The 27,074-nt window shown below is 39.0% G+C and overlaps 1 protein-coding gene across 3 annotated transcripts in view; it reads left to right on the forward strand.

The window, feature by feature from the left end:
• CEP63 (centrosomal protein 63) overlaps positions 1-26,602 on the forward strand; it is a 673,466-nt gene extending 646,864 nt beyond the window's left edge. For all 3 annotated transcript variants that reach the window (XM_044070624.1, XM_044070622.1, XM_044070623.1), the window contains exon 15: positions 25,790-26,602. In XM_044070624.1, coding sequence (XP_043926559.1) covers positions 25,790-25,960 — 171 coding nt within the window. In that variant the 3' untranslated portion in view covers positions 25,961-26,602. The remainder of the gene's footprint in view (positions 1-25,789) is intronic.
• The last annotated feature ends 472 nt before the right edge of the window (positions 26,603-27,074 follow it).

The following is a 27,074-nucleotide window of genomic DNA, read 5'->3' on the forward strand; positions in this document are numbered from 1 at the left end:
TTTTTTTCATATTTCATTGGCATCATGTCAACATTTGCTATATATGCTGTTTCACCTATTGTTATGGTGTTTATTAAACATACTTTCTTCTTGTATGAAAACCTGTATGTCTTCCAAAATGTAATCATGTCTTTGATTTTTTAATAATTTTGTCTCATTGTTCATGTCTGTATTCTGCACTTCCAAATGCTTTTCCTAAAATATCTCTACTCTTCTCATTAAGTTCCACACCTCCTATAATGTCTTCAAACCCAAATCCTTTACTTTTCTCTCTGTTTATGCTTAAATGAATTTCCTTCAACCATGTACTTAATTTTCCATTTTTTTCCATCCAGGCTTTATTTTTTGCTATTGCTACAATATCATCAGCGTAAGTATACATTATTGGCAACTGTATTTCTCTCTGTCATTCTATATCCTCCTTTACTTGACATTATATTAATTTCCATTCCTGTCATGTTCATGATTATAGCAAAAAATCATACTGATTGCAGAGCATCCTTGTTTTATACCACATTCTGTTTTTACATTATGCCCAATCCAACAATTTACATTCAGTCTTGCATAATTCTTTTCATATACTGATTTAATTACTTGTAATATGTTTTCACTTATGTTATATATTTGTAAAATACCCCATAATGCTTCATACTGAATATTATCATATGCCTTACTAACATCCCCATCATGGTTTTTGTTTCTACTTGTTTAATATCACCAGTTACTTTCCTTATTATCCACAGTAGCTCTTGACGCCCTTTTCCTTTTCTCCCAAACAAGTTCTGATCAAGTATTTTTTCTGTTCTACATTGTAATCTTTTAGATGTTGTGTTTCACTGTTGTAGTCATCACATTTGGGTTATCTGCCTGCAGGCAGCCCTCAGTCAGCCTGAATACCAGAGTCTTCAGATTTCTGCATCGGATGCTGTCGCTTCTTTCATGACGTCAGGTCGTCAGGGGTATAAAACATGCAGCTGACGCAATTACATCAGTCTTTCTTGCCGTGCAGTGCCCGAAGCAGAAGAAGTTCGCAAGTGCCGGTTGGCCGACTCCTGAAATTTTCATTTTCGATTTTCAGACCTGAAGTCTTCATAAAGATAAGTACCCCGTTGGGGATCCTTTATTCTTGTTCTAACCGATGTCAGAAAAAAATAACAATTGTCTTGCCTGAGGAAAGCAAATAACTCATAGGGATTTTCATTCTTACTGCGTCACCCATTTAGGCCCAGACCATGATGTCCCTCGCTGTCAGTTTTGTGAATTGTTCAATGCCTGGACTGTTTATTGTCGGGCTATTTTTGTAGCTTCATAGTTCATAGGAGGGTACTAGGCTATTGGCCCTAGGGCCTATATAAGCCTAGCCAAAAATGTACCCTGGCTTTTGCCACCCAAACAAATTATTTTCCTGTACCCCTGTCGAGCAGAGCTACAGAAGTGATCCCTGGGGTGAATTTCCTATCTCCCATCCAATCATCAAGATTTTTCATGAAGAGTGCTAATGAGGAGCTCTGTGTGACATAGATAGGTAATCTGTTCCAGAGTATGGGAAATCTCTGGGGCAGGAATCTATCCCTCCAGCATGTTCTGTTTATTGTGGTAATAAGGTTTAGGTCCCTAGAGCATGTAGCTCGGAGGTATTGGGATTTCTTTAAGTGGAGCATGTCCAACAGCTCTGGGTTTGACATAGCTTTGTATGTTAGGCAGAGATCACCTCTGAGTAGGCAATATGCGACGGAGTAAAGCTGGAGTTTTTTGAGACTGTCTGCATAGGGCATCTGTTTGAGGCCAGTAATCCTCTTTGTGAGGTATTTCTTTGGCCTTTCCAGTTGTTGTAGATGTCTTGTGAGGTACATACCAAAAGGAGAATTGTACTTTATAATGGGTCTAATGAGTGATGAGTAGAGGGGAACAATGACCTCTTTTTTTCTGGATGAGAAACCTTTTGTGATGAGGTGAGCCACATAGAAGGATTTCCTGAATACTGTGGTGATGTGATTATCAAAGGAGAGGCTACTGTCCACCTGTGTCCCAAGGTCTTTTATCACATTTTCAGCATTAAGTAGACTACCAGCTATGTGGTAGTTCATGTGTACAAAGTTTTTACCAAAAGAGATGACAATACATTTTTGGCATTGAGCTTCAGGCCATGGCTTTGACACCAGGCATCTGTCTCAGTGAGGCCCTTTTGTAGTATGTCCACATCGTTAGGAGTTTTGATTATGGCTCCTAGTTTGCAGTCATCTGCAAACTTTGTTAGCCAAAGACCTTCTGTGTTAGCCTGTCCTTCAGAGAAGTAGATTCCAAACAGGAGAGGACCCAGGACTGAACCCTGTGGTACTCCACTTGTCACTGGTCTGAAGTCGGATTTGGAGTCTGCTACTTTCACAGTGTGGGTTCTGTCCATGAGCCAGTTGGCAACCCATCTTGTGACATAAGGATTTATACCTAGTTTAGTGAGCTTATCTATAATTCCAGAGTGGGGGATGGTGTCGAAAGCCTTGGTGAGATCTAGATAAGCTGTGTGAACCACCTTACCCTCATCTATGGCTTTGATGACTGCTTCAAAGAAGTCAATCAGGTTTCGGAGACATGATCTGCCTTTTACAAATCCGAACTGGGTAGGGTCCAGAGTTTGGAGATTACCAATGTCTTTGTTTATGAGTTCCATGATGATAAGTTCCATGGCCTTGCAGACCAGGCTCATCATGCTAATGGGGTGGTAGTTCCTGGAGTCCGTCGTGGTTCCCCCTTTTGTGGAGTGGGATAACCGTCGCGGTGTGCCATTCAGTGGGCACAAAGCCTGAGGTGAGGCTATGTCTGAGCATGGTACTTAGGTAGGGTGCCAGTTTCATCTGTAGTTCATGTAGAACGCAGCCTGGGATATTGTCAGGTCCCATGGATGCTGTGTTCTTGGCTTTGGAAAGTGTGTTTTTTACCTGTGCAGCCATGATTACAGGAACTTTGCATTCTTCCGGTATAGAGATGGGCCCTCTAGGGGGTGAGAGGGGGGTAAAGTTAGCACTGAACCTATCTGCCAGGATGTTGGCAATATCAGTTGGTTCTGTATATTTAGTGCCATTGTGCTGTAACTCAGAGCAGATCTGAGTGCTGCCATTAAGATTCTTGACATAGCTATAGAATGCTTTGTGGTTGTCTTTAGAGTCTGTGGCAATTTTGTTTTCGTAACTAGCTTTGGAGGATTTTATGAGGGATCTCAGCTTCTTACTAAGGTTGACCAGGACGTTCCTCCAGTCATGGGATTTTAATCTTTTTGCAACAGTTTCTTTCTTCTGTTGTAGAGTTTGTTTATGGCAGAGGACCACCAGATTGGCTTCCTTTTTTTGGACGATAGCATCTTGGTTCTATTAGGGATAGCATAATCCATGCACTCGTGTAAGTGCTTATAAAGTGCATTTGTGTAGGATTCAGCAGGTGTAACTCTATTGTCCGTCTGCATGGGTGTCATGAAGTTTGCCACTTCTGTCTTAAGAAGTGTGAAGTTGGCTTTGGAGAAGTTTTTTACGGTGGTTTCCCTAATTGGGGCTGAGGGCAGGATGTGGATGTCTAGGGTGATTAGCTTGTGGTCGGATCTGACCAACGAGAAATTGACCTCTGGTGTGGAACACCGGTTGCCCATGTTGGTAATGATCAGGTCTAGGATATTACTGTCCCTGGTGTGGGTGTGAATAAGTTGATCCAAGGTGTTGGAACTTATGAATTCCAGAAAACATTGAGCAAAAGAGTTGGTACATGAGTAGTTTTTCCAGTTAATGGTGAGGTAGTTGAAATCGCCCATTATTAGGGTGTTAGGTTGTACCCTAATAATTTCCAGTGTATCAAGAAATGAGGAGTGGGAATTCTGGGGCATGGTGGGTGGTCTGTAGCAAGCTAGAATTTGGATTGCGGTCTTGCCCAGAGTTAGTTGCACTTGGATAATCTCGGATGCATTATGCTGTTCAACTAGCCTGGAGGTGTGGATATCCTTAATGAATATGGACACGCCTCCACCTTTAGTGCTTTGTTCTGGGTTAGGTGGCCAAAAGGTGTGGTATGAATTATAGCCTGGTAATGCAGGGGTGCTCTCTGGAGCTTTGAACCAGGTCTCTGTCACTGCACAGATGTCATTCTCCATTTTAAGAAGTGCCTTGAGTGAGTGCATTTTGAGGTTTAGACTTCTAGCATTGAGTAGCATTACCCTCAGATTTTGCTTGTTTGTACCTGTTACGGTGGTGAATTTGTCATTTGAATCTTGCCTAAAAAAGGCACTATAGGGGTGACAAGAGCCTTAGATAGTATCCGGAATCCCAAGGGCAACAGGTGCAAACCATCTCTGGCAAAGCATCGTGGTCTGTCGATCATGTCGTCCCAGGCAGACAAATACTGGATCCCCATAGAAGGACACCAGAAGCTTAGCCAATTGTTGAAGTCAGTCATTTTGTCCTTGTACTGTGGCATCATTCTGGGTGATGGCAGGATGCTACTCAGGGCCAGGGTCATACCTGCCTGGGGTACAAGATCGGAGAGCTCCTCCATGTCTCTTTTCATGTAGTCCAGGGAGGTACATCTCAGGTCATTCACACCAACATGGACAATGACATTGTCATATTTGTACTTGTTGTGGAGTGACCTGAGTGCGTGCGTTATGTGGCAGATCCTGGCACCTGACAGGCAGCTGACAGTAACTTTCTCCTTGTTTAGCCTGGTGAGTGGAACATCAGTGTGCCTGACTATAGAGTCACCTATGACTAGAGTGTTGGGTATGTTGTTATGCCTTATGGGCTGTGGTTCAGTGGCACACTGAGTTTGTGGGCTATGTGTCATTTGGGTTGTGTTGGGAGGTGGAGTTTGCTTGCATTTCTGCTTTGGAGGTCCCTGATGCTTGGGCAGGTTTTTATTGAGAGCCTCTGCGAATGTAGGTGTGTGTTTTGTGTTTCTATGTGTGTATTTTGGTGGTGTAGGTTTTGAGGGACTATGTTGTGAGTGTGGTGTGGTGCAAATGTTTACCTTCTCCTCTTGACTGTCTAGTCCAGTCTTGGGTGAAGAGAGCTTTGCTTCCAGTTTGGCAATATAAGTGCATCTCTCACAAGTCGTAGTGTTGGGTGGTAGGAGGAGAGGTTTGTCTGTGTACATGAGGCAATTGCTGCAGAGTCATCAGTTAGACAGGAGAAATTACCGGGAGCTGACCCTTAGACATGCCTGGATATAGGTGCTTATTTATTAAGTACTAAAAACTGCTTTCCTCTAGACAAGGGAGGAAAGTTGAGTGCTGTAGTAATTTGCAACTTATTTAGTGCTTACAACGTGTTCTGAACAAGTGCTGAGTTCAAAGAAACAGATTTGAGTGCTGAAACTAGAAAACTGGCTAGTTCTAAGAAACAAAATTAAGCTAAAAGGCTTCCCTCCAAAACAGAAAGGCTTGGGGGCTCAGAATCCTACAAATAGTCTAGACCACTTACAGGAAAGGCACGAAACAAGCTTAAATTTTTTTTTCTTTACCAGATGCTCTCTTTGTACACAGTAGGAGTGCCTGAAATCAGAATATGATCTCAATGCACTTAGTTGAATGAGCAAATGAAATGGGCCCAGAAGGAGTATCCAAACACAAACTTACAAGATGGGCGGGCGGTTTCAAAGCCACCAAGATTAATACCAAAACAAAAACAGTGAGGGTGGGTGGGGAACTAACTGACAAAACAGAGTCAAAACTTCCAGTTCAGTTAATATTCAGTGTAACACAATAACTCAATTTAAATGCCGTATTATTTAAAAAATGTGCAGATAAAAGGGACTTAAATTCTCTTATACATCCAGTTGAATACAGCTAGATCTTAACTGGCCAAAGCTGAAATTTTTAAGCAGAAAATATTCCTAAATGTACCACTTAAATAGGCAGTGACAGGCTATCAATGAATGAGACTTCCCCCACCTGCAGTTACTAACAGCAATAAAATCTAGCAAGCACTAACTGACAAAACAGAGTCAAAACTTCCAGTTCAGTTAATATTCAATGTAACACAATAACTCAATTTAAATGCCATATTATTTGAAAAATGTGCAGATAAAAGGTACTTAAATTCTCTTATACATCCAGTTGAATACAGCTAGATCTTAGCCGGCCAAAGCTGAAGTTTTTAAGCAGAAAATATTCCTAAATGTACCACTTAAATAGGCAGTGACAGGCTATCAATGAATGAGACTTCCCCCGCCTGCAATTACTAACAGCAATAAAATCTAGCAAGCACTAACTGACAAAACAGAGTCAAAACTTCCAGTTCAGTTAATATTCAATGTAACACAATAACTCAATTTAAATGCCATATTATTTGAAAAATGTGCAGATAAAAGGTACTTAAATTCTCTTATACATCCAGTTGAATACAGCTAGATCTTAGCTGGCCAAAGCTGAAGTTTTTAAGCAGAAAATATTCCTAAATGTACCACTTAAATAGGCAGTGACAGGCTATCAATGAATGAAACTTCCACCGCCTGCAATTACTAACAGCAATAAAATCTAGCAAGCACTAACTGACAAAACAGAGTCAAAACTTCCAGTTTAGTTAATATTCAATGTAACACAATAACTCAATTTAAATGCCATATTATTTGAAAAATGTGCAGATAAAAGGTACTTAAATTCTCTTATACATTCAGTTGAATACAGCTAGATCTTAGCTGGCCAAAGCTGAAGTTTTTAAGCAGAAAATATTCCTAAATGTACCACTTAAATAGGCAGTGACAGGCTATCAATGAATGAGACTTCCCCACCTGCAATTACTAACAGCAATAAAATCTAGCAAGCACTAACTGACAAAACAGAGTCAAAACTTCCAGTTTAGTTAATATTCAGTGTAACACAATAACTCAATTTAAATGCCTTGTTATTTGAAAAATGTGCAGATAAAAGGTACTTTTTCATTCTCGATCTCCATACAGATTTGCAGGCCCCTACTGAGACCCATTTAGAGTCCAGAATGCCGCAAGATGCTTCTTCGACTATGGAATCTGCGGATGTCTCTACCTTGGTTGGGTCCGGAGCCGCTGTGCAGGCACTGGCTTCTGAGGGTGTATTCAGGCCTATCAATTTTCATATTAAACCGATTACTTTGTTTCAAGCTAAGAATACTGAATTCCTCAGGCCTAAAGCTCGCACTACGCCTAGAAAACCGACGACCAAACTGCATTCTCAGGCCCATATGCCTCAAAACAAATGATTAGAATGGCTGAAGACCTTATTACCTTTATTAGGAAAGCCAGCCTTTCCCCTCTAAGAGACCTAGAACTGATTTTCGTTTTAATTCTTTTGATCAGGAATTTGATATCTCTGTTCCTTCTGACTACCAGGATTTACCCTTATCTACTTATGAGGATTTTGATGCAGAAGATTCCATTCCCTCTGCTTCCTCTCCAGAAGATTTTTTTTTGGTGAAACCTTGCATGCTGTTAGGGAACATTTCTGCTGGCAAAGCCAGGACTATTCTGAGTAAAAAAAGAGACTTAGGGAATTTTTACTCCTGCCTCAACACAGGCCTCTAGCTATCCCCCCTGTTCTGGAGATTGTAGATGATGTTTTCTTGGAATCCAGCCTTACCCCAGACACTTTGCTCCCAGGAAACCTGACAGGTACTACAGAGCACCAGACTCTTACAAATTCCTCTTCAAGATTCCTACTGCAGATCCAGAGACCATTTCCTAAGGACCAAAAGGCATTAAGGCTACTACTGCCAAAAATCCTACCCCTTCTGATAGGGACTCTAGAGCTTTAGACAGATGGAATAAGAAGGTATACACTTCTGCTACTTTGGCCATTAGGGTTTTAATTTGCCAGTTTCATATGTTAAAGTATCAGCAGCAAATTATGGGACTACTTAAACAGAAAATGATGTTGATTCCTGACTGTGCTGAACACAAAGATTTGCAAGAGTTAATGCATTCTGCTGAACAAGTTGGTAAACATACTTTGCAGTGTGGTTTTGATGCTTTAGAAGCATCTTGCAGGGCTGCTGTCACTGGGTCTGTACTTAGAAGGCATGCTTGGCTTAAGGAACAAAACTTGATGGATCATGTTAAAGCTAAATTACTAGATGCACCTTTAAACTAATGAACCAAACAAAGGTGCAATAGTGCTTGTAAGAAACTGTAAAACCCCAAAAAAGCACTATACGTTGCGAGTCCAATACCTTGTTTATTATAACACCAAATGAATTAAGCGCTTTCGTCAGTTAAAACTTCACTTCATCAGAATTAAATGAATGTTTGAATTTGGCACCAATTTTAAAGGAAAGGGCAGAACAAGTTTAAGTAAAATGAGAAACAGTTGACATTTGCATACAAACAATACATATTTATTTACTTGTGATATTTGTGCTTTTTACCATTACATATTGTACTACTATAATGTTTTAAGAATATCAAGACTTTTGCAGAATTTTATTAGATGTTATAAATTAACCTTTGGTATTTTAAATCTCAATTAATTTAATGGACTTGTTAATTGTTTAAATTACTGGACCAATCACTGACTAGTAGTCCATATATTAAAGTAGGGTTTTATCTTTTGTATTTAATTCTGATGAAGTCAAGTTTTAACTGACGAAAGTGCTTAATTCATTTGGAGTTATAATAAAGAAGGTATTGGACTTGCAACGTATAGTGCTTTTTTTGGGTTTTGCACCATTAAACTAAGACCGCCTTTTTGGCAACAAAGCAGAAGTCATCCTCAAAAGGATGGAGGAGAAAGCTAAATATATGCATACTGTTAAAGATTTCTTACAAGTACAGCCTCCTAGATTCAGTAGGCATTGGCCTTCAAAGAACTGGTCTTTTCCAGTCCCTTCCAGGCCTTTTCAGTCCAAACCCAGGAGCAGCAGACCACCAAGACTTCAGTCTCTGGCTATGCACAGATCTAAGCAGTGGGAGGCTCCCACTTCCAAAGCAGGGAGTATTAAGCCACCCTCCTATGGAAAAATGGCACAAATATTTAAGACCCCCCCCCAGGAGAGCTCCCACTCCAGCCTGGGACCTTAACTTTGTACTGGAAAAACTCACTCTTCCCCCTTTGAATCAGCTGCTACAACAGAGTTGAAATTCCTTTCTTGGAAAACAGCCTTACTTCTAGCCATCACTTCAGCAAAAAGAGTGCCTGAACTGCAGGCCCTCATGGCAGTGGAACCCTTCATTATCTTCCATGCAGACAGGGTTTCCCTCAGGACTAATTCATCCTTTATGCCCAAGGTGGTGTCTAGTGTGGCTCTAAACCATTGCATTCATTTGCCTGTTTTTTCCCTAATCCTCAGTAAGGGGGAAAGGATACTGCATTCTCTGGACGTGCACAGACAGCTTACATTCTATTTGGACAGAACTAAGCCTCTCAGAAAATCTGACCAACTGCTAGTTAGCTTTGCTGCAGGGGCAGAGGGGAAGGCCATTTCAAAGCAAACCATTTCCAAATGGATAGCACATTGCATCCATTTCTGCTACAAGCACCTTGGAAAACCTACCCCACAGGGGATAAGATCACATTCCACCAGGGCTGCATCTACCTCTACGGCATTTCTCAGAGGAGTCCCTACCAGGGACATCCTGGAAGCTGCTACCTGGAGCACTGTACACACTTTCACCAAGCATTGCCACCTGCCTATCTTTTCTAAATCCAGAGCTGGATTTGCCACAGCAGTCTTACAGGGCCTGATTGCTAGACCTAATGCTCTTTAACTGCCTCCACCCTTCCTTAGCTTTGGGAATCAACCCAAATGTGAAGATTGCAACAGTGAAACATGAAGAACATAGTACAGTTGTGTACACTTACCATAAATGTAGATGTTCAAGTGTATTCACTGTTGCAGTCCTGGTTAACCTCCCTCCAGCCCCCCTGACTTTTTTTGACTCTATCTTTCCGTCTTGTTTAGCATAAATTATATCTTGTGTATTTGCTTTTTGCTGGGGTGTTACATACCATATAATTGCTTCCTGTTGTGGGGGCACCTGACATCTAGGGCGAGAAAAACTGATGTAATGGCATCGGATGCATGCTTTATACCCCTGACGACCTTACGTCATGGAAGAAGCGACAGCATTCGACGCAAAAATCTGAAGACTCTGGTATTCAGGCCGGCTGAGGGCTACCTGCAGGCAGATAACCCAAATGTGATGACTGCAACAGTGAATACACTCGAACATCTACATTTATGGTAAGTGTACACAACTGTGCTTTACTATTCTCCTGAAAATGTTATAGTTTGTGTTATTCATTGTAATTGGTCTCCAGTTTTTTATTTCATCTTTATCTCCTTTTTTAATATAAATTTCATCACACCTGTGCAAATTTCTTTATACTTAATTCTTTTTTCTAGCCACTGATTTGTTACTTTATAAACACCATTTTTTTGCCAATCATACATTTCTTTATACACTATATTCAATTCCATCCAAACCTGTCACTGAATCAACATTAATATCTTTCAAAATCTCATTCAACTCGTTTATTTTTCTAAATATTCATTATCTTCCTTATTTAATTCCTCCCTTGTAAATTTCTTCTATGTTACCTTCTTTTTTACTATACAAATCTAATAGATATTCTTTAATTATTTCATATATTCTTGTTTTTTAGCTTGTTTCCCTTCTTTATTTTTTGAATTCTCCCATATCTTTCCTTCATCTATCTTATCTTTATCTTATAGTATCTTACATATATATGGTGCTGCTACTTCTTTTTTCCTTGCAAACAATATTTTTGCTTAAACAATAATTGATTAATCATATCCTGATTTCTTCTATATAATTTTTTTCTTTTTCATAACATTTATTTTTCCTATTAAATCTTTAAATATTTCTGACTTAATATTTTGTATTAATTTTTTATTCTTTCCTTTTCTATGCATTTTAAAAATACTTTTTGTATTTCTTTTTAAATTGAGTCCACCAAATTGTCCAATTTTCATAAAGTTTTCTCGTACTAATATGTTATTGTCATAATTCTATAATTTCTTTTTCTCCTGATTCAGATTCTTTTTAATTCATTCTTTTTATCATCGTCGTCATCTTTCGGCTTTTCCCGTTAGGGGTCGCCACAGCGGATCATCTCTTTCCATTTCTTCCTATCCTCTGCATCTTGCTGTGTCACACCAACCGCCTGCTTGTCCTCTCTCACCACGTCCATAAACCTTATCTTAGGCCTTCCTCTTTTCCTCTTACCTGGCAGCTGCATCCTTAGCATCTTTTTCCCTGTATACCCATCATCCCTCTTCAGCACATGTCCAAACCAATGCAGTCTCGTCTCTCTTGCTTTGTCTCCAAACTGTCCAACATGAGCTGACCCTCTAATATACTGATTCCTAATCCTATCCATCCTAGTCACGAGTGCAAATCTTAACATCTTTAACTCTGCCACATCCAGCTCTGACTCCTGCCTTTTTGTCAATGCCACTGTCTCCAACCCATATAACATAGCTGGTCTCACTACTGTCTTGTAGACCTTCCCTTTCACTCTTACTGGTACCCGTCTGTCACAAATCACTCCTGATACTCTTCTCCACCCATTCCACCCTGCCTGTACTCTCTTCTTCACCTGTCTTCCACATTCACCATTACTCTGAACTGTTGATCCCAAGTATTTAAACTCGTCCACCTTTACCAACTCTACTCCCTGCATCCTCACCATTCCTCTACCCTCCCTCTCATTTACACACATATATTCTGTCTTAGCCCTGCTGACCTTCATTCCTCTGCTCTCTAGAGCATATCTCCACCTCTCCAGAGTCTCCTCAACCTAATTCCTACTCTCACTACAGATCACTATGTCATCTGCAAACATCATAGTCCACGGGGTCTCCTGTCTGATCTCATCTGTCAACCTGTCCATCACCACTGCAAATAAGAAAGGACTCAGAGCTGATCCTAGATGTAATCCCACCTCCACCTTAAACGGATCTGTCACTCCCACTGCAGTCCTCACCACTGTCACACTACCCTTGTACATATCCTGTACCACTCTTACATACTTCTCTGCCACTCCCGACTTCCTCATACAATACCACAACTCTTCTCTAGGCACCCTGTCATATGCTTTCTCCAAGTCTACAAAGACACAATGCAACTCCTTCTGACCTTCTCTGTATTTCTTCAATAACACTCTCAGAGCAAACATCGCATCTGTAGTGCTCTTTCCTGGCATGAAACCATACTGCTGATCACTAATCATCACCTCCCTTCTTAACCTAGCTTCTACTACTCTCTCCCATAACTTCAGGCTGTGACTGATGAATTTTATCCCTCTGTAGTTACTGCAGCTCTGCACATCACCCTTATTCTTAAAGATAGGCACCAAAACACTTTTTCTCCACTCCTCAGGCATCCTCTGACTTTCCAAAATTTCATTAAACAATCTAGTTAAAAATTCCACTGCCATTTCTCCTAAGCACCTCCATGCTTCCATTGGGATGTCATCTGGGCCAACAGCCTTTCCATTCTTCATCCTCTTCATAGCTGTCCCTACTTCCTCCTTGCTAATCTGTTTCACTTCCTGATTCACTATCCCCACATCATCCAACCTTCTCTCTCACTCATTCTCTCCATTCATCAGCCTCTCAAAATACTCTTTCCATCTACTCAACACACTCTTCTCTCTTGTGAGTACCTTTCCCTCACTATCCTTTATCACCCTTACTTGTTGCACATCTTTCCCAGCTCTGTCCCTCTGTCTAGCCAATCGGTACAGGTCCTTTTCTCCCTCTTTAGTGTCCAATCTCTCATACAACTCTCCATACGCCTTATCCTTAGCTTTCGCCACCTCTCTCTTTCTTCATCTCTTTGACAATCCCACTTCTTCTTCCCAGCCTCTTCCTCTGTATACTCTCCTGTACTTCCTCACTCCACCACCAGGTCTCTTTGTCCTCCTTCCTCTGTCCAGATGTCACACCAAGCATCTTTCTAGCAGTCTCCCTTACTAGTTCTGCTGTAGTTACCCAGCTATTCGGTAACTCTCCACTGCCTCCCAGTGCCTGTCGTAACTCTTCCCTAAACTCCACTTCACAATCACCCTTTTTTAACTTCCACCATTTAATCCTTGGCACTGCTTTCACACTCCTCCTCCTCTTCTTGATCACCAACGTCATCATACAGACAACCATTCTATGCTGCTTAACTACACTTTCCCCTGCCACCACTTTACAGTCTCCAATCTCCTCCAGACTGGTCCTCCTACATAGGATATAATCCACCTGTGTGCATCTTCCTCCACTCTTGTACGTCACCCTATGCTCCTCCCTCTTCTTAAAATACGTATTCACTACAGCCATGTCCATCCTTTTCGCAAAATCCAAAATCATCTGACCTTCTGCATTCCTCTCCTTAACACCATACCTACCCATCACTTCTTCATCCCCTCTGTTCACTTCACAAACATGCCCATTAAAGTCCGCTCCAATCACTAGTCTCCCACCCTTGGGTACACTCATCACAACTTCATCCAACTCACTCCATAATTTCTCTTTCTCATCCATCGCACACCCAACTTGTGGAGCATATGCACTAACAACATTCTCTTTTAGAGAAATTTTTAGACCTTCTGATATAAAAATAATCAATTTCTGTCTTAATTTTATTTCTTTTATAAGTCCAGTATTTACTTTCCCATATTTTTAATTTTCCACCTTTCATAATTTCAGTAATCATTTTAACATCACAACTATACCTTTGATTTCTCAAATTACAGTCACCTGCCATTATTATATTCATGTTAACACAGACATAATTAAGTATACTTTTAAACATTGTTTTGCTTTCTTTTTTGTTACATATAAAGCTATTAGTCTATATACATATGTTTTCCATCTTAAATCCACTACTGTTATTCAGCCCAGATCTACTATTGTAATATCTAATAGTTTTATATTTTCTTGGCATAATACATATACCTCGGCATGTTTCTTTGCCTATATTCCAAGTAACAGTACCATTCCAAAGTTTTTCTGTCTGCACCCTTTCTTTTTCTGTTAATATTCTAATGTCTTTTAACACTGTTAAATGAATATATACTGCAGCACAGTATTGTAAAATACTAATTCTGCTTTTAATAGTCTTCATACTGTTCACGTTCAAAGCTAATATTTTCAGCTTTATAGAACAGCTATTAAAATAATTTTCTTATTCCTTACCTTTCTTATTTTCTTTAACCATTATATTTTTCTTTCCCCAACTCTCTTTCCTATTGAATTTCTCTTGCCTTTTACTATTTGCCACTCTGACTCTTCTCCACTTGTTTCATCAGTCTCTTTCTTTTTCCTTCTCTTTGTCTTTCCCCTTAAATTTAAATACCTTTTATGTGTTTTTACTTGTGTTTTGTGTTCTTGTACATTTTTTAAATCTTTTTCTTGTGTAATTTCACCATCATGTTCATTTTCATATTCATTTTCTTGCATTTCTACCTCTCATTCTAACCATGAATATCCTGTATTACCACCTTTCTCTTCACGTTTCTTTGCATTATGGCCTATCTGACCACATACATAACATCTTTTTTTTTTTTGTCGAATTCATTAATTGATCCTTTTTTCCACAAAATAGACAAAAAGTCTTTGGTTGTCCTGTGTACCTTACAAAATCTCTACTGCCATGCATATTAATAGTACTAGGTATACTTATTGCATTGCATTTTCCATTTTCAAAATTATGCCACATTTCCAACCTCCAGTTCATAGTCCTCTTTCATCATAGATTTTAATAGTGTCCAACACTTCTTTATATATTGTTAACAAATATTCATTCAGTTCATTTGATTCTACTTCAGTTCTAAACTAAATCATAATTCTGTTTTTTGTTTGTCTGAAAAAGGAATGCACCACATATTCTGACCACGGAAAGTATGCTTTCTTTTTTCCATAGCTCCCCAAATAGGTTTCCGTAGCCTGACCAGTTTCAAGAAACAAAGTCACAAAAAGTTTCTTTATTAATTAAAATGAAAGCTCTTACCTCTTCAGCTTTTACTCCCAGAGGTGCAGTTACATTGTCCTACACATCATATCTGTCCAGGCCTTTTTCTTTTTTACTGCTCACCCAAACAACGTATAGTTTCTTTACTTCCTTCATCTCTCTCTTCTCCTTAGTTCCTTCCTCCACTGTTTGAGCATAGGACTTTTTTTCTGGAACCTTCTCTGGCTGTTTTTCATTTTTCTTTTTCTCCCTCTTCTATTTTTTCCGTAATGTCACTTCAGGATACAACAGTTCAAATTTTTGGCTCACTCTGGTTAATTAGCTCCACTAGATGCTCATACTACAACCCTTCCAACTGGAGGATTGAAATAACACATGTTTCTGCCATTTCTGCCACTTCAAACAGATTTTTCTGGAAATTTTCTTCTGAATTCATTTCCACCACTGCGTTTAGCTCCACCTCCTTCCTGATCTTGTTACCATCAGCAGATATTTTTTTTATGCTCCGATATCACCTGAAAACCTTTCTAGTAGTGATTCTACCATATTTTCTTCATTTTTAACACATTTAACATCGAAATTGCCTTGGCTGTCAATAGTCGTATTTTTTCCCTGTTCCTCATGGCTGCCTCCGCACCTGGACAAGAAACAGGAAGTGAGGATGTGTAGCAGCCAATCTCTTCCCCCAAGTACCAAGAGTTAGGGGAAGTTCCCTGATGCCCTGGCCATATTTCTTCTAGTAGTAGAAATATCACCTTGGGTCTTCCTTAAAAAAATTCCAGTAGTGTAGTGGGACTAATCCTGTCAACAAATAATAAATAATTAAATAAAATTATAAAGTGTGCTTGTTTTTTTTTTGTGCTGTATCTTTTCTATGTAACCGATACCCCTTAAAGACCTTCTTCTGATCGTGTCTTTTAATCCAGAACATGATTTCAGCATATAGATACAGCTAGGTAAGTTGAAAAGTTGAGAGAGCAGTGTCCACCCATCTTTTTCCAAAGCTTGAATAGGATCCATTAGAAGAAACATTAAATGTGTACCACTAAAGGAACAAAGCTTGGACCTGTTAGTTTCATTGCTCTTTTCTTTACATTATTCTTCAGGGATGCATATAATTTTCCTTTTGAAGTTATCAGATTAGAGGAGGGGAATGAACACAGGCAATTTCAACCTGTTTGGGTCAGTAATCATCAGCGAAGTTTGAAATAAATAAAAAAAAGAATAATCAGCAGTGAAATGAAAAACAGTCAAGAAAATGGAGTTGAATGAGTTAGATAAGATCTTAAAGTGTACAGATGTATCCTTTTCATATTTGAGCTGCCCAAGATATGGTATTTTCAGTAACATCATATGGGTGTGAAAGACAGTGAAGAAATAAGAGAGGAAGAAAATTGATGCCTTTGAATTCTGGTGTTGGTGAAGAGTACTGCATTTGCCATGGACTGTCCAAAAAGAAGTTAATTGATATTAGTTCATAGGTTGGTACTAGGCTATCAGCCCTAGGGCCTATACAAGCCTAGTCATAACAATTCCCTGTCTATTTCTTCCCACAATATTTACTTCCCTGGAACCCTGTCTAGCAGGGTGACTGATGTGATCCCTGGGGTGAATTTCCTGTCTCTCATCCAATTGTCAATGTTCCTTTTTAAGAAGGCCAAAAAGGTGCTTTGCTTGACATGTATGGGCAGTCTATTCCAGAGTATGGAGAGTCTCCAGGTCAGGAACCTATCCCTCCAACATGTTTTGTTCATTGTGATGATAAGGTTTAGATCCCTGGAGCATGCGGCTCTGAGGGATTGGGATTTCTTTAAGTGTGGCATGTCCAACAGCTCTGGGTTTGACATGGCCTTGTATGTTAAGCAGAGATTGCCTCTGAGTAATGATATACGACAGAGTATAGCTGGAGTTTTTTTTAGATGGTCAGCATAGGGCATCTGCTTTAGGCCTGTGATTCTTTTAGTGAGGTATTTCTGTGGCCTTTCCAGTTGTTGCAGATGTCTTGAAGTACATACCAAACGGGGCATTGTATTCTGTAATGGGTCTAATGAGGGATGGGTACAGTGGGACAATGACCTCCTTTTTTCTGGATGAAAAGCCCTTAGTGATGAGATGTGCCACATAGAAGGATTTCCTGACTGTTGTGGCGATGTAGTTATCGAAGGTGAGACCACTGTCCACCTGTATCTTGAAGTCACTTATCACTCTTTCGGTGTTTAGTGTACTACCACATATGTGGTAATTCATGGGTACATGTTTTTTCCCAAAGGGGATAACTATACACTTCTTGGGATTGAGCTTGAGCCCATGGCTCTGGCACCAAGCATCTGTTTCTGTAAGGCCGTTTTGTAGAATATCCACATCATTTGGGGATTTAATAATGGCTCCCAGTTTGCAGTCATCTGCGAACTTTGTTAGCCAGAGTCCCTTAGAGTTGGCCTGTACTTTAGAGAAGTAGATGCCAAACAAGAGCAGTCTCGGGACTGAACCCTGAGGTACTCTACTTGTCATTTGTCTGGAGCTGGATTTGGAGTCAGCTACTTTTACAGTGTGGGTTCTGTCAGTAAGCCAGTTGGCAACCCATTGAGTGACGCAGGGATTAATGCCCAGCTTAGTAAGTTTATCTATGATTCCAGAGAGGAGGATGATGTTGAAGGCCTTGGCGAGGTCCAGATAGGCTGTGTGGACTGCCTTACCCTCGTCCAGAGCTTTGGAGACCGATTTGAAGAAGTCAATCAAGTTCATTCGACAAGATTGGCCCTTCATTAATCCAATCTGTGTGGGGTCCAGTGTTTGAAGGTTGCCAACGTCTTTGTTTATAAGTTCCATGATAATATGTTCCATGGCCTTGCAGATCAGGCTCGTCAGACTGATGGGGCGGTAGTTCCCAGGATCTAAGGTGGATCCCCCCTTGTGGAATGGGATAACTGTAGCTGTGTGCCACTCAGTGGGCATGAAGCCTGAGGTGAGGCTATGATTAAACATGACACTTAGGTGAGGTGCCAGTTCATTTTGTAGTTCATGTAGTACACAGCCCAGGATGTCGTCTGCTCCCATGGATGCTATATTCTTAGCTTTGGAGATTGCGGTTTTTACCTGTGTGGCCATTATTACTGGAATTTGGCAGTATTTCAGTATTGAGATGAGCCTTTTAGGGGGTAAGGGGGGGATGAAGTTGGCACTGAATCGATCTGCTGGGATATTGGCAATATCCTTGAGATCAGCATATTAATGCCATTCTGTTGTAGCTCAGAGCAGATCTGAGCATTGCCATTTAGATTCTTAACATAGCTATAGAATGCCTTATAGTTGTCTTTGGAAATAAAACTTAAGTATTCCCTGGAAGCTCAAATGACAAGACTTAGACTTTCATTCTTTGGGCATATCCCATGAAGTGAAAGATCATAAGAGAAACCTATCCCAGCCAGATTACATTTCCTTCTAAAGACTTTAATCATTAAATGTTTGAGGAAGTTTTTTGCCTTCCCCTTGCAAAGAAACTACATAAGCACAAATCATCTTAAACCAGGTGATGGCACCATCAAATTAACCAGACCACCCCTTTCTCCCTTGTTACTTGTGAAAATCTTTCTTCAAGCTTGCTTCTGCTTTGTTGAACCAGCCAGCTACCTATGGAAATCTATTCCTTGGAATATCTCTGTCAATTTATGTCCAAGCTGAAGGCACATTTAGCTCAGGAGTATAAATGTGATGGTTTCAGAGGTGCTGGCTAACACAGTTCCTCTTCTAAGTATTCCCCACTTGCTTTCTGTCATTTTTTACAACTCCTTACTGTTATGTGTCTTACACGTCGGAGAATATTTAAATTGATGCTGTGAACTCTTTTGTATGATATTTATATAGCTGTTAAATTATCATATTGCAAGGTGCATCATGTAGCCAGTTACTGCATTAAATGTGTTAGTTGACATATGTTTTATACTTATGCCATTTTGGCAACATATTTATTAAATTTCAATATATGGTTTATATTAAGGCCACATTGCCTCTTTGTCTGTTTTGATGTTTTATTGTTATGCTGTCATTGTCTGTTATGGTTTGGATAGTGGTTGAAAAATGTCCTGTACCTGCCTACACACTTGATTATAAATACATGATACTTAAGGTCAAAGGTCAACATAGAGAAGAACAGCAATGAAGTGAATCAATACAATATCTGTACAATACAAGTGTCAATATGTCAATAATGTGTCAATATGTCAATAAGTGTCAGTAAGTGTCAATATAAGTGTACAATTGATACAATATACCCTTTAACTAAATAATTTAATTTTGAACTATAACTGTTTACTACTATTGTTAAACAAAACCAACTTATACTTCTTGTAACTTGTAATTAATTGTTGTTTTTATTGTGGAGCTTTTCAGGGTGGCCACGGTGGTGCAGCAGTTAGTGTTGTTGCCTCACAGCAAGAGGTTCTCTGGTTCGATCCTCGGCTGTGTTGCCTTCTGTGCGGAGTCTGCATGTCCTCCCTGTGGTCGCGTAGGTTTCCTCCGGGTGCACCGATTTCCTCCCACATCCCAAAGACATGCTGTAGGTGGATTGGACACTCTAAATTGGCCCTAGGCATGAGTGCATGTGTGTGTTCCTTCCGTGGAAGGTAGGGCGCCAGACTGGCAACTCGACACCGTAAAACTCTACTGCCAATCATGAGCGGACAGTTGATCCGCTGTGGCGACCCCTAACCGGGAAAAGCCGAAAGAAGAAGGTGATTGTGGAGCTTTTCTCCCCAGGCCTCTGCTGAAAAAGAACCTGTGTCCAGTCGGATTTTCCCAGTCAACAAATGTAAATAAATAAATAAATATCTACAGTGACAAATTCATTTCTGTAATTAGTCATTTGACTGGAGGCAGAACACAGTTCAGAACAACTACTATGTGACACTTAGCAAGAAGAAAACATGAAGATATAATTACTGTATAGGAGACACAGTCCAGTTTCCTTGACAACCTGTTATTTTACTAAAAGAAGTTGAATGTCTGTTGTGAAATATATTTTATTTTTAGTTCTTTAGATCTGAGTGGGACTGTCTGCAACTTCCTAATTCTGAAAAAGGCATTTATCGGAAGACCGCTTCAATTGAACATTCCATCCCGAAATTTTTGCTTGGAGTTTCCTGGGCTGATAATTTACTTCTCTGCTGGTTAATGTTTTTAAATGAATGTTGCTAGATCTTGAGATTTTATGCAAGTAATGATGCCCAATAGGGAGTGTGTTATTGTGGAAATAAAAGCACTGTTTAGCGAGTGTAAAATGCAATAGATCTCTCTCACACTTACACACACACACACACACACACACACACACACACACACACACACACACACACACTCTTTTTAATTTTTTTGTTTTAATTTCACACTCACTAAACACCAGAAGCTCTGCTTAGTGAGTGAAAAATAATGGCTCCCATTAGCTTTCTTTCAGTTTGAACTCCACAGCAGCTTATTAATATGCTGCCATGAAGCGGTGGACTTGTTTTTCAGCAGGTATTATCTGTAGAGTAACACCCTGCTGGAAAATGTTCATTCTCCAATCAGGGTGCCGATCTACAGATCACCCATTTTCTAACATGCCATAGCTATTTTCTAGTTTCTTTGTAGAATGCTTGTTTTGTTCACTGCTATGTATTTCATTTATGAGATGCATACTTAAGAATAGGTATCTAAGGAAAGTTATTTTATGTCTGTTTATACCCCTTATTGTTTTCTTAGAGGTTCTGCTGAGTTTAGAAGACTGAAATTATTTCTTGTGTCAGGAAGTTATGAATCAAAATGTAATTGTAGATCGTTCATTCTTGTGTATCTGTTAAGTATATTGTTATCTATTTGAGTATACTGTCAGTAAGCAGAGTGAAGGCTGAAGTTGGAGGGTCATTCATCTGTAGGTTTCTGATGACTGTGGAGGTGAAATTGGTTCTGCTTCAGTGCTCTTGAATTATGGTGATTTTTTCTTGATGTCAGTTTATGTAGGGTTCAATGAAGTTCTTTGTTTCTTCTTTAAAAGGCTTGCTGCTTTTTGAGTATTTCTGCAATGATTTATTTTCTCCCTGTTTCTCTCTACTGTACTGGCATCTGTTTAAGTGGCTTTGTGTAGGCAGTTTGATGAAACTGAGTATAGTGATAAAGGGTATACATTGGTTCACTAGGGTTGTATAGATGTGCTTTTTAGTGGTGTTTGTATTGAGCCTCCTGCTAAAAAATGTTTGAGTGATGAATTGAAAAAGAAAAAAAGAACTTCAGTACGAAAATAGAGTAATATTATAAACATGCCTCACTTAATGCCTTTTATCCCTATGCAGAATTCAGTGGTAAAATATTGGGTCTATATTAGATCACTGAACGCTTAGGTTAGCGAACAGTGATTAATCGACCCCATGTAAACTAAAGCTTACAAAACCGAACTGTCAGAACAGTGATTTTTTTTCCCAAGGGAAAAAAATTGCTGTTCCAACAAAAAAAAAAAAAAAAAAAGAAAACACTTTAATACATGATATTAAATCGGGGGCTTCGCCCCCCTGATGTGGAGGGCTGTGCCCAACACACATCCCCTACTTAAATATACCAATTCCGAGACCGCAATACAGTGCCGAAAATGGCAAACTACCGAAGCGACCAAGCAAATTCTTTCCCAGGGAAAGAATTCGCTTACATGCTGCTTCGATATTTTACCATTTTGGCATTTACAGCTCGACCAAGTCGCATTTTCTAACCTGTGTCTTCGGTCAGCTGATAGGAATCCAAAAAAAAACCCCACCTTTCAGTATATGTCACTACTGCTGGAGTTATTCAAATAAAAACAAATTAACAGTTGCAGCAAGCATTATTCTAAAGGCTCTGCTAAACAGTCTTCTGTAGTAAGAGTACAAAATTACTCAAAACATGATAGGATACCATATTTGATATACTTGTTTAAATAATGTATTCTCCAGCCCAGACTCATACCAGGCGTTTTTGTCAATGTCATATAATTGTGATGATGCAGAATACCTCACTTTTTTGTGAGGATGTTTTCACACTAATTGAGGCATGTTTGGTAACTGTTCTTGAGACACTTGTACCTGGAGGTTCTTATCTCTGCCATAGTTGAGTTTCTCAAAAATCCAATGTTGCTGTAATAGTACCTAACAAAGGAATTAACTGCAGACTTATTCCTGGGATGCCAGGCAGGGCAGGTGTTACATGTCTGCCATCTCACCTCATTTGTAGAGCTGGGAGGCTGCGATTTTGATACCCGACAAGAATAATTTTTCCTCCATGGTTAAAGTTTTGCAGGAAGCAAGGATGCCTGCTGCTTGAAAGCCTTACTTACCTGAATGGGAAAAATACCCAGTACTTTGCTGATAACGATTTATTGCTTCTGCAGGTACACATTTTGATCCCACCGTGACAGCTTGTGTTTAGTTTCACTTCCCACAGTGAAAGTGTTTGTAAAAGTTTTTTTGTCATCCTGGCCCTCCTGAGGACCCAATTCTTAATAACTGAGTTGAATTTGATATTGAAAAGAATAATGAAACCTCCTTTTAAGGCTGCATATATAGCATTTTGTAGTGTCTTAAAAGAAAATGGACCTTCTGTTACTTGTCACTTCTGCTTGGGGAGTTGCATTATTTTATGTATTCAGATTCATACATTGCTTTGCGTATGGAGAACATAGTTTTTTTAAGCTAACCTTTCTTTTATGCATTTGGTCATGGTAGAATTATTCTGAATTAAAAAATCCAAGTTCCTGTCTTTTTACCCTCCTGAAACATCCAGATGAATGTAGCATCTTATAAATTCCAAGAGACAGCATTTTACTTGCATAGGCAAGATTAGAAAATTAGGGAATCTGATCAGCTTTTTACTTGTTTACACCTAATATTTCAAACTGCCTTTAGGTAAACAAATCGTTTCAGTATGACTTTGTGGATGCTTAAGCTTCTGTTAGGACACATAGGGTAAGCCCATTCAAAGACCCACAGTAAGTACTCAAAATTTTGCAGCTTTATTTTGTGGCTATTGCAGCAGCAGCCTGGTCTTTACTGTGCATCTTCTCCAAGCATTATAAATCAGCTTATATTTGGATTACAAGTGCAGTTTTGCTGTGACAGTCATCCAAGGGTTGCTAGCAGCTCCTTCTCCTGGCCAATGAATTCATTATGGGTCAGCTGTGAAGACAAGCATGAGAGTAATTATAGTACAATCGTCTGCAGTATTCCTCACAACAGTAGATTGTCATTTCATCCTTGTTTTCAATTCCCTTCCCATAAGGTGTGAGCATTTCCTGCCAGCACACAGGCGATTACTGCACAGTCACATGCTAGTGTTAGTTTGTGTAAACACATTGTGATTAAATGTTACATATGTGCAAATTTTTTTTCCAACATTGTTTGGTGAAGTTGCATCCTTAAGCCTTGTTGCATTTTCGTGGCCTAGTGTCTCAGCATAAGTTGACCAGAGAACTTCTGGGTCTTGCCCTCCACACTTACGTCCTTTCATTCTTGGAATGTGAGTTTTACTAATGTGAGATGATGTTGCCTCCATTTCCACTAGCCTCTTCTTTTGTAAATTTTGTATCTTTAAAAACAGTCAGTTCTGCCAGAAGGGTTACCAGGCATCAGGATTTTAATGATTTTATTATTCTTTTTTTTTTTTTTTTTGTGCAGGTACGGGGCTTGGCATCACAGATGACTAACCGTTACTTGTACTCAAAGGTAGTGTCCATGGTCCTTTTGAATTTCCTCAGATATCTTCTGGTCTTTTTTTAGAGACATAAAAGACTACTGAATTTCTGTTCCATTATTTTGACATTTACAGGCTGCTCTGATTCTTTCTTGTCAGTGTTAAGGAACCACCACATACTGCTATATTTTCTTTCTGTTTGCAAGAGAAGCCAGAAGGCAAACAAATGCCAAGTCTGGCTAAGTGCATTATGTGATGTCACAAAGAACCCTGCTAACCTGTCATAAACAATGAAATGACCCTGCTCTAGAGGAGTAATGTCTGTAGTTCCTATTTTAGGAATGCATTGTGGCTGTTTTGAGTTTGGATACTTGGTAATTCACACATTTAAAACTTACTGTATGTTGTACTTCCCTTCTGTGAAGCAGTACTGTTTTTAGTACATTCAAGCATGGACACTTCTTTGTATCAACTTGTCTACATCTCTGCAGATTTTGTATATAAACTGCTTTTTTGTCCCACTGTTTAGCTCCCATCTCAAGAAATTTCTAAGATTAAAATTGCATCATTTACTGTATATGAATACTTACCTTTTTCATAAGTATTACATTTGGAATGCTGACAATGATTACCTTTTATCTACCATGTCCCCCTTCGAGCATGGCTGTTCCTTCTGGACTTCATTTATGTATATAATTATAAAATAGTTTATTTAACAGCATTTATGAATAAATAAATCGGCTTTGTGAAGATTTAACTTCAGAAATGTTGTGGGGTTGGTGTTGATCGTGCCCCGTAAAGGACATCAAGGCACTAAGCACAATGTTTCCTTTCTTCAGAGTGGATATCCCACCATATAGTATAATCCATACTTCCGCAGTTTAAAAAAAAACTATAGTTTCTTCCTTTCTGTGGCATTTCTCTTCTAGTCAGATTCCTCAGTGCATACCATGTTGGCGCTGAGTGAAATTTCACGGTACTTTCTTTAGCGGTTTGTCTCCCTAGCTGTTATATCATTTTTACCTATCACATTTGATAGTTTGCTGCCAAGGAAAACACACATATTAGGGTATCTGTAGCTTCACAACCTCTTGGTCATGAAGCTATTCAGACTACAAAAATGTTCTTTAATTGTGCACTGTCATTGGCATGTGCATTCTTTTCCTCATTGGGGACCATAAACTCTACTGAGTATTTTTTTAATTTGATAATGGAGAGACCTGATAACCACTTAGATCAACTTACTGGTTAACTGAGATTTGCAAGCCAGGAAATATACTCTGGCTAACTTTTGTATGGAAGGTGGAAGGAAGACAGGACACAAAACTCACAAAATGCTTCTTTTTTTTTTAAAGTGAAAAAGTGTCTGTTCCATTACTTTTTGTAGACTATGTTTCATATATGTTGTGTGTGTGTATATATGTATGTATGTATATATATATGTGTGTGTGTGTGTGTGTGTGTATCTATATATATATATATATATATATATATATATATATATATATATATATATATATAAACAAATAAGAGTCGGTGTAAACCAGTCAACACCACTTTACCAAGGATTCTCAAAATAACAGTATTTTAATTTTTTCCATTCTAAGTGAAAGTAGCTGTTGTGGGAGAATTAGTCTTATTAGCTGTGACCTAATAGTGCATTATTGGCAATGAGTAACCTTCCAAGGAAACATGATCACATTAAGATTTTCATGAGGGCATTTGAATTAAAAAATACTAATTGTGCTGCAAGCAGGTTTAAAACACTATGTAGATCTTCATGGCAGGATTAAAAAAAATTTTTTTCAGTATCTATCCAAAGTGGTCCTTTAACTCAGGCAGAGGGGGTATCTGTATGGCCCACAAATGATGTGGCTTATGAGATGCAGGACTTGACATAGTTTTATGTGCAAAGCAAGAAGTCATTGTAATTCCACCAGTTAGGTCTCATTTAAGGAGGTTACCTCAGAAGTTCTGGGATACACTGAATTGTTACAGATCTCAACTTTCTTTTTATCAGGTTTGACCTTTAGGCCTAGATTTGGTTGAGGATATACTTTTAATTTAAACATCCTTTTGGAAATCAATATAATGTTTCTTTTGTGTGGAGACTTTGCTTCATATTGAGGTAACATGTTGTTCTGTTTCTATCCTGTCTCCCCCAACCTGTATCCAGTACCCTTTGTCAGTTTCACCTGTAGATGCTGTATCAACAAGATTCCTTGAAGAAGAAGAGGTTCGTTCCCAGCAGCTGCTCACTTGCCTGGATGCTCACATTGAGGAACTGAAGATTGAAAGTGAGAAGACAATAAAAAAGTATGTTCATCCTCTCTCCAAGGACAAATAGAGCCACATTTGCATACAAGCACAGAATGCCTTAATGGAATGTTTATAATCTAAAATGGACTGAAATGTTGAATCTAATTCATGGTGCAAAACATATACAGACTGCAGGAGGGTTTCCAGGCAAATGTAACCTGGCCATTCTTGTCAGGAATTAATTTAGAAAGATCAGATCAGGTTCAGGTTGTGCTATGGACTGTTGCCCATAAAATGTTTACATGTATTTTAACCTATTTCCTTATAGAGGAAGTAGTCACTCCTTTGATGAGAATATATGAAGCACTTTTCATTTTATTTGTTCTTTCAGATGCTTGCTTAAATTATTTAATGAGAAAGTAAAAAATCATGTTTTATGCTAAAAAGTACTCACTTTTCTGTTTATAATTTATTGTACAGCACCCTTTCAATGAAAGTATATTTTTAACATAAGTTATACTATGAGTGAAAAGCAATTTGTTTTTATATTTGCTATAAATTATTTTTAAAGTTATATAACACCATACATTGATGAGGATTTGTGTTCAGTTATTTAGGTGTACAATGTTTGGCCTGTACTGCTTTGTAAGATACCCTTAATTAACCTTACTCTATGTATACAATTTCCCGTTTGAGTTTTATGTAAAGAAAATAAAACTGTTTAAATTACTGTGTGACTTTGTAACCTTCTTGTACTTTTCAGTTGTTTTTCACTCTTTTACTTGTAAAATGTGTTTGGAGGATTACTGAAAGTGTTGTTAATTTCTACAAGTTGTAAGCACTTCCTGGTACCTTTAATGCCTGTGTAGATTGAATGGTACTTAGAATTGTCCCAGAAGCACGGTAACATGCTGCTGATCACAGGGTTTTTAAACGGAGCAGTGTTAAGAGAAAAGCCGCATTCACAGCTGAGAATTATGTTGTGAAAGGTACAGTGTAGATACAAAAGCACTGAACAGCTTTGCATCTGCATTTACTACAGATTACATATTTTCTGTGTTTAACTGAGAACAATTGTTCAAGTCAGCTGAATCGTTGATGCAACAGAGTGAATAAATGTAATGTTTCATTATTGCAGTCATCACACTTGGGTTATCTGCCTGCAGGTAGCCCTCAGTCAGCCCAAATACCAGAGTCTTGGG

This window comes from Protopterus annectens, chromosome 4.part1, assembly GCF_019279795.1.
Source record: "Protopterus annectens isolate FY-2018-M chromosome 4.part1, PAN1.0, whole genome shotgun sequence".
NCBI classification, from domain to species: Eukaryota; Metazoa; Chordata; order Ceratodontiformes; family Protopteridae; genus Protopterus; species Protopterus annectens.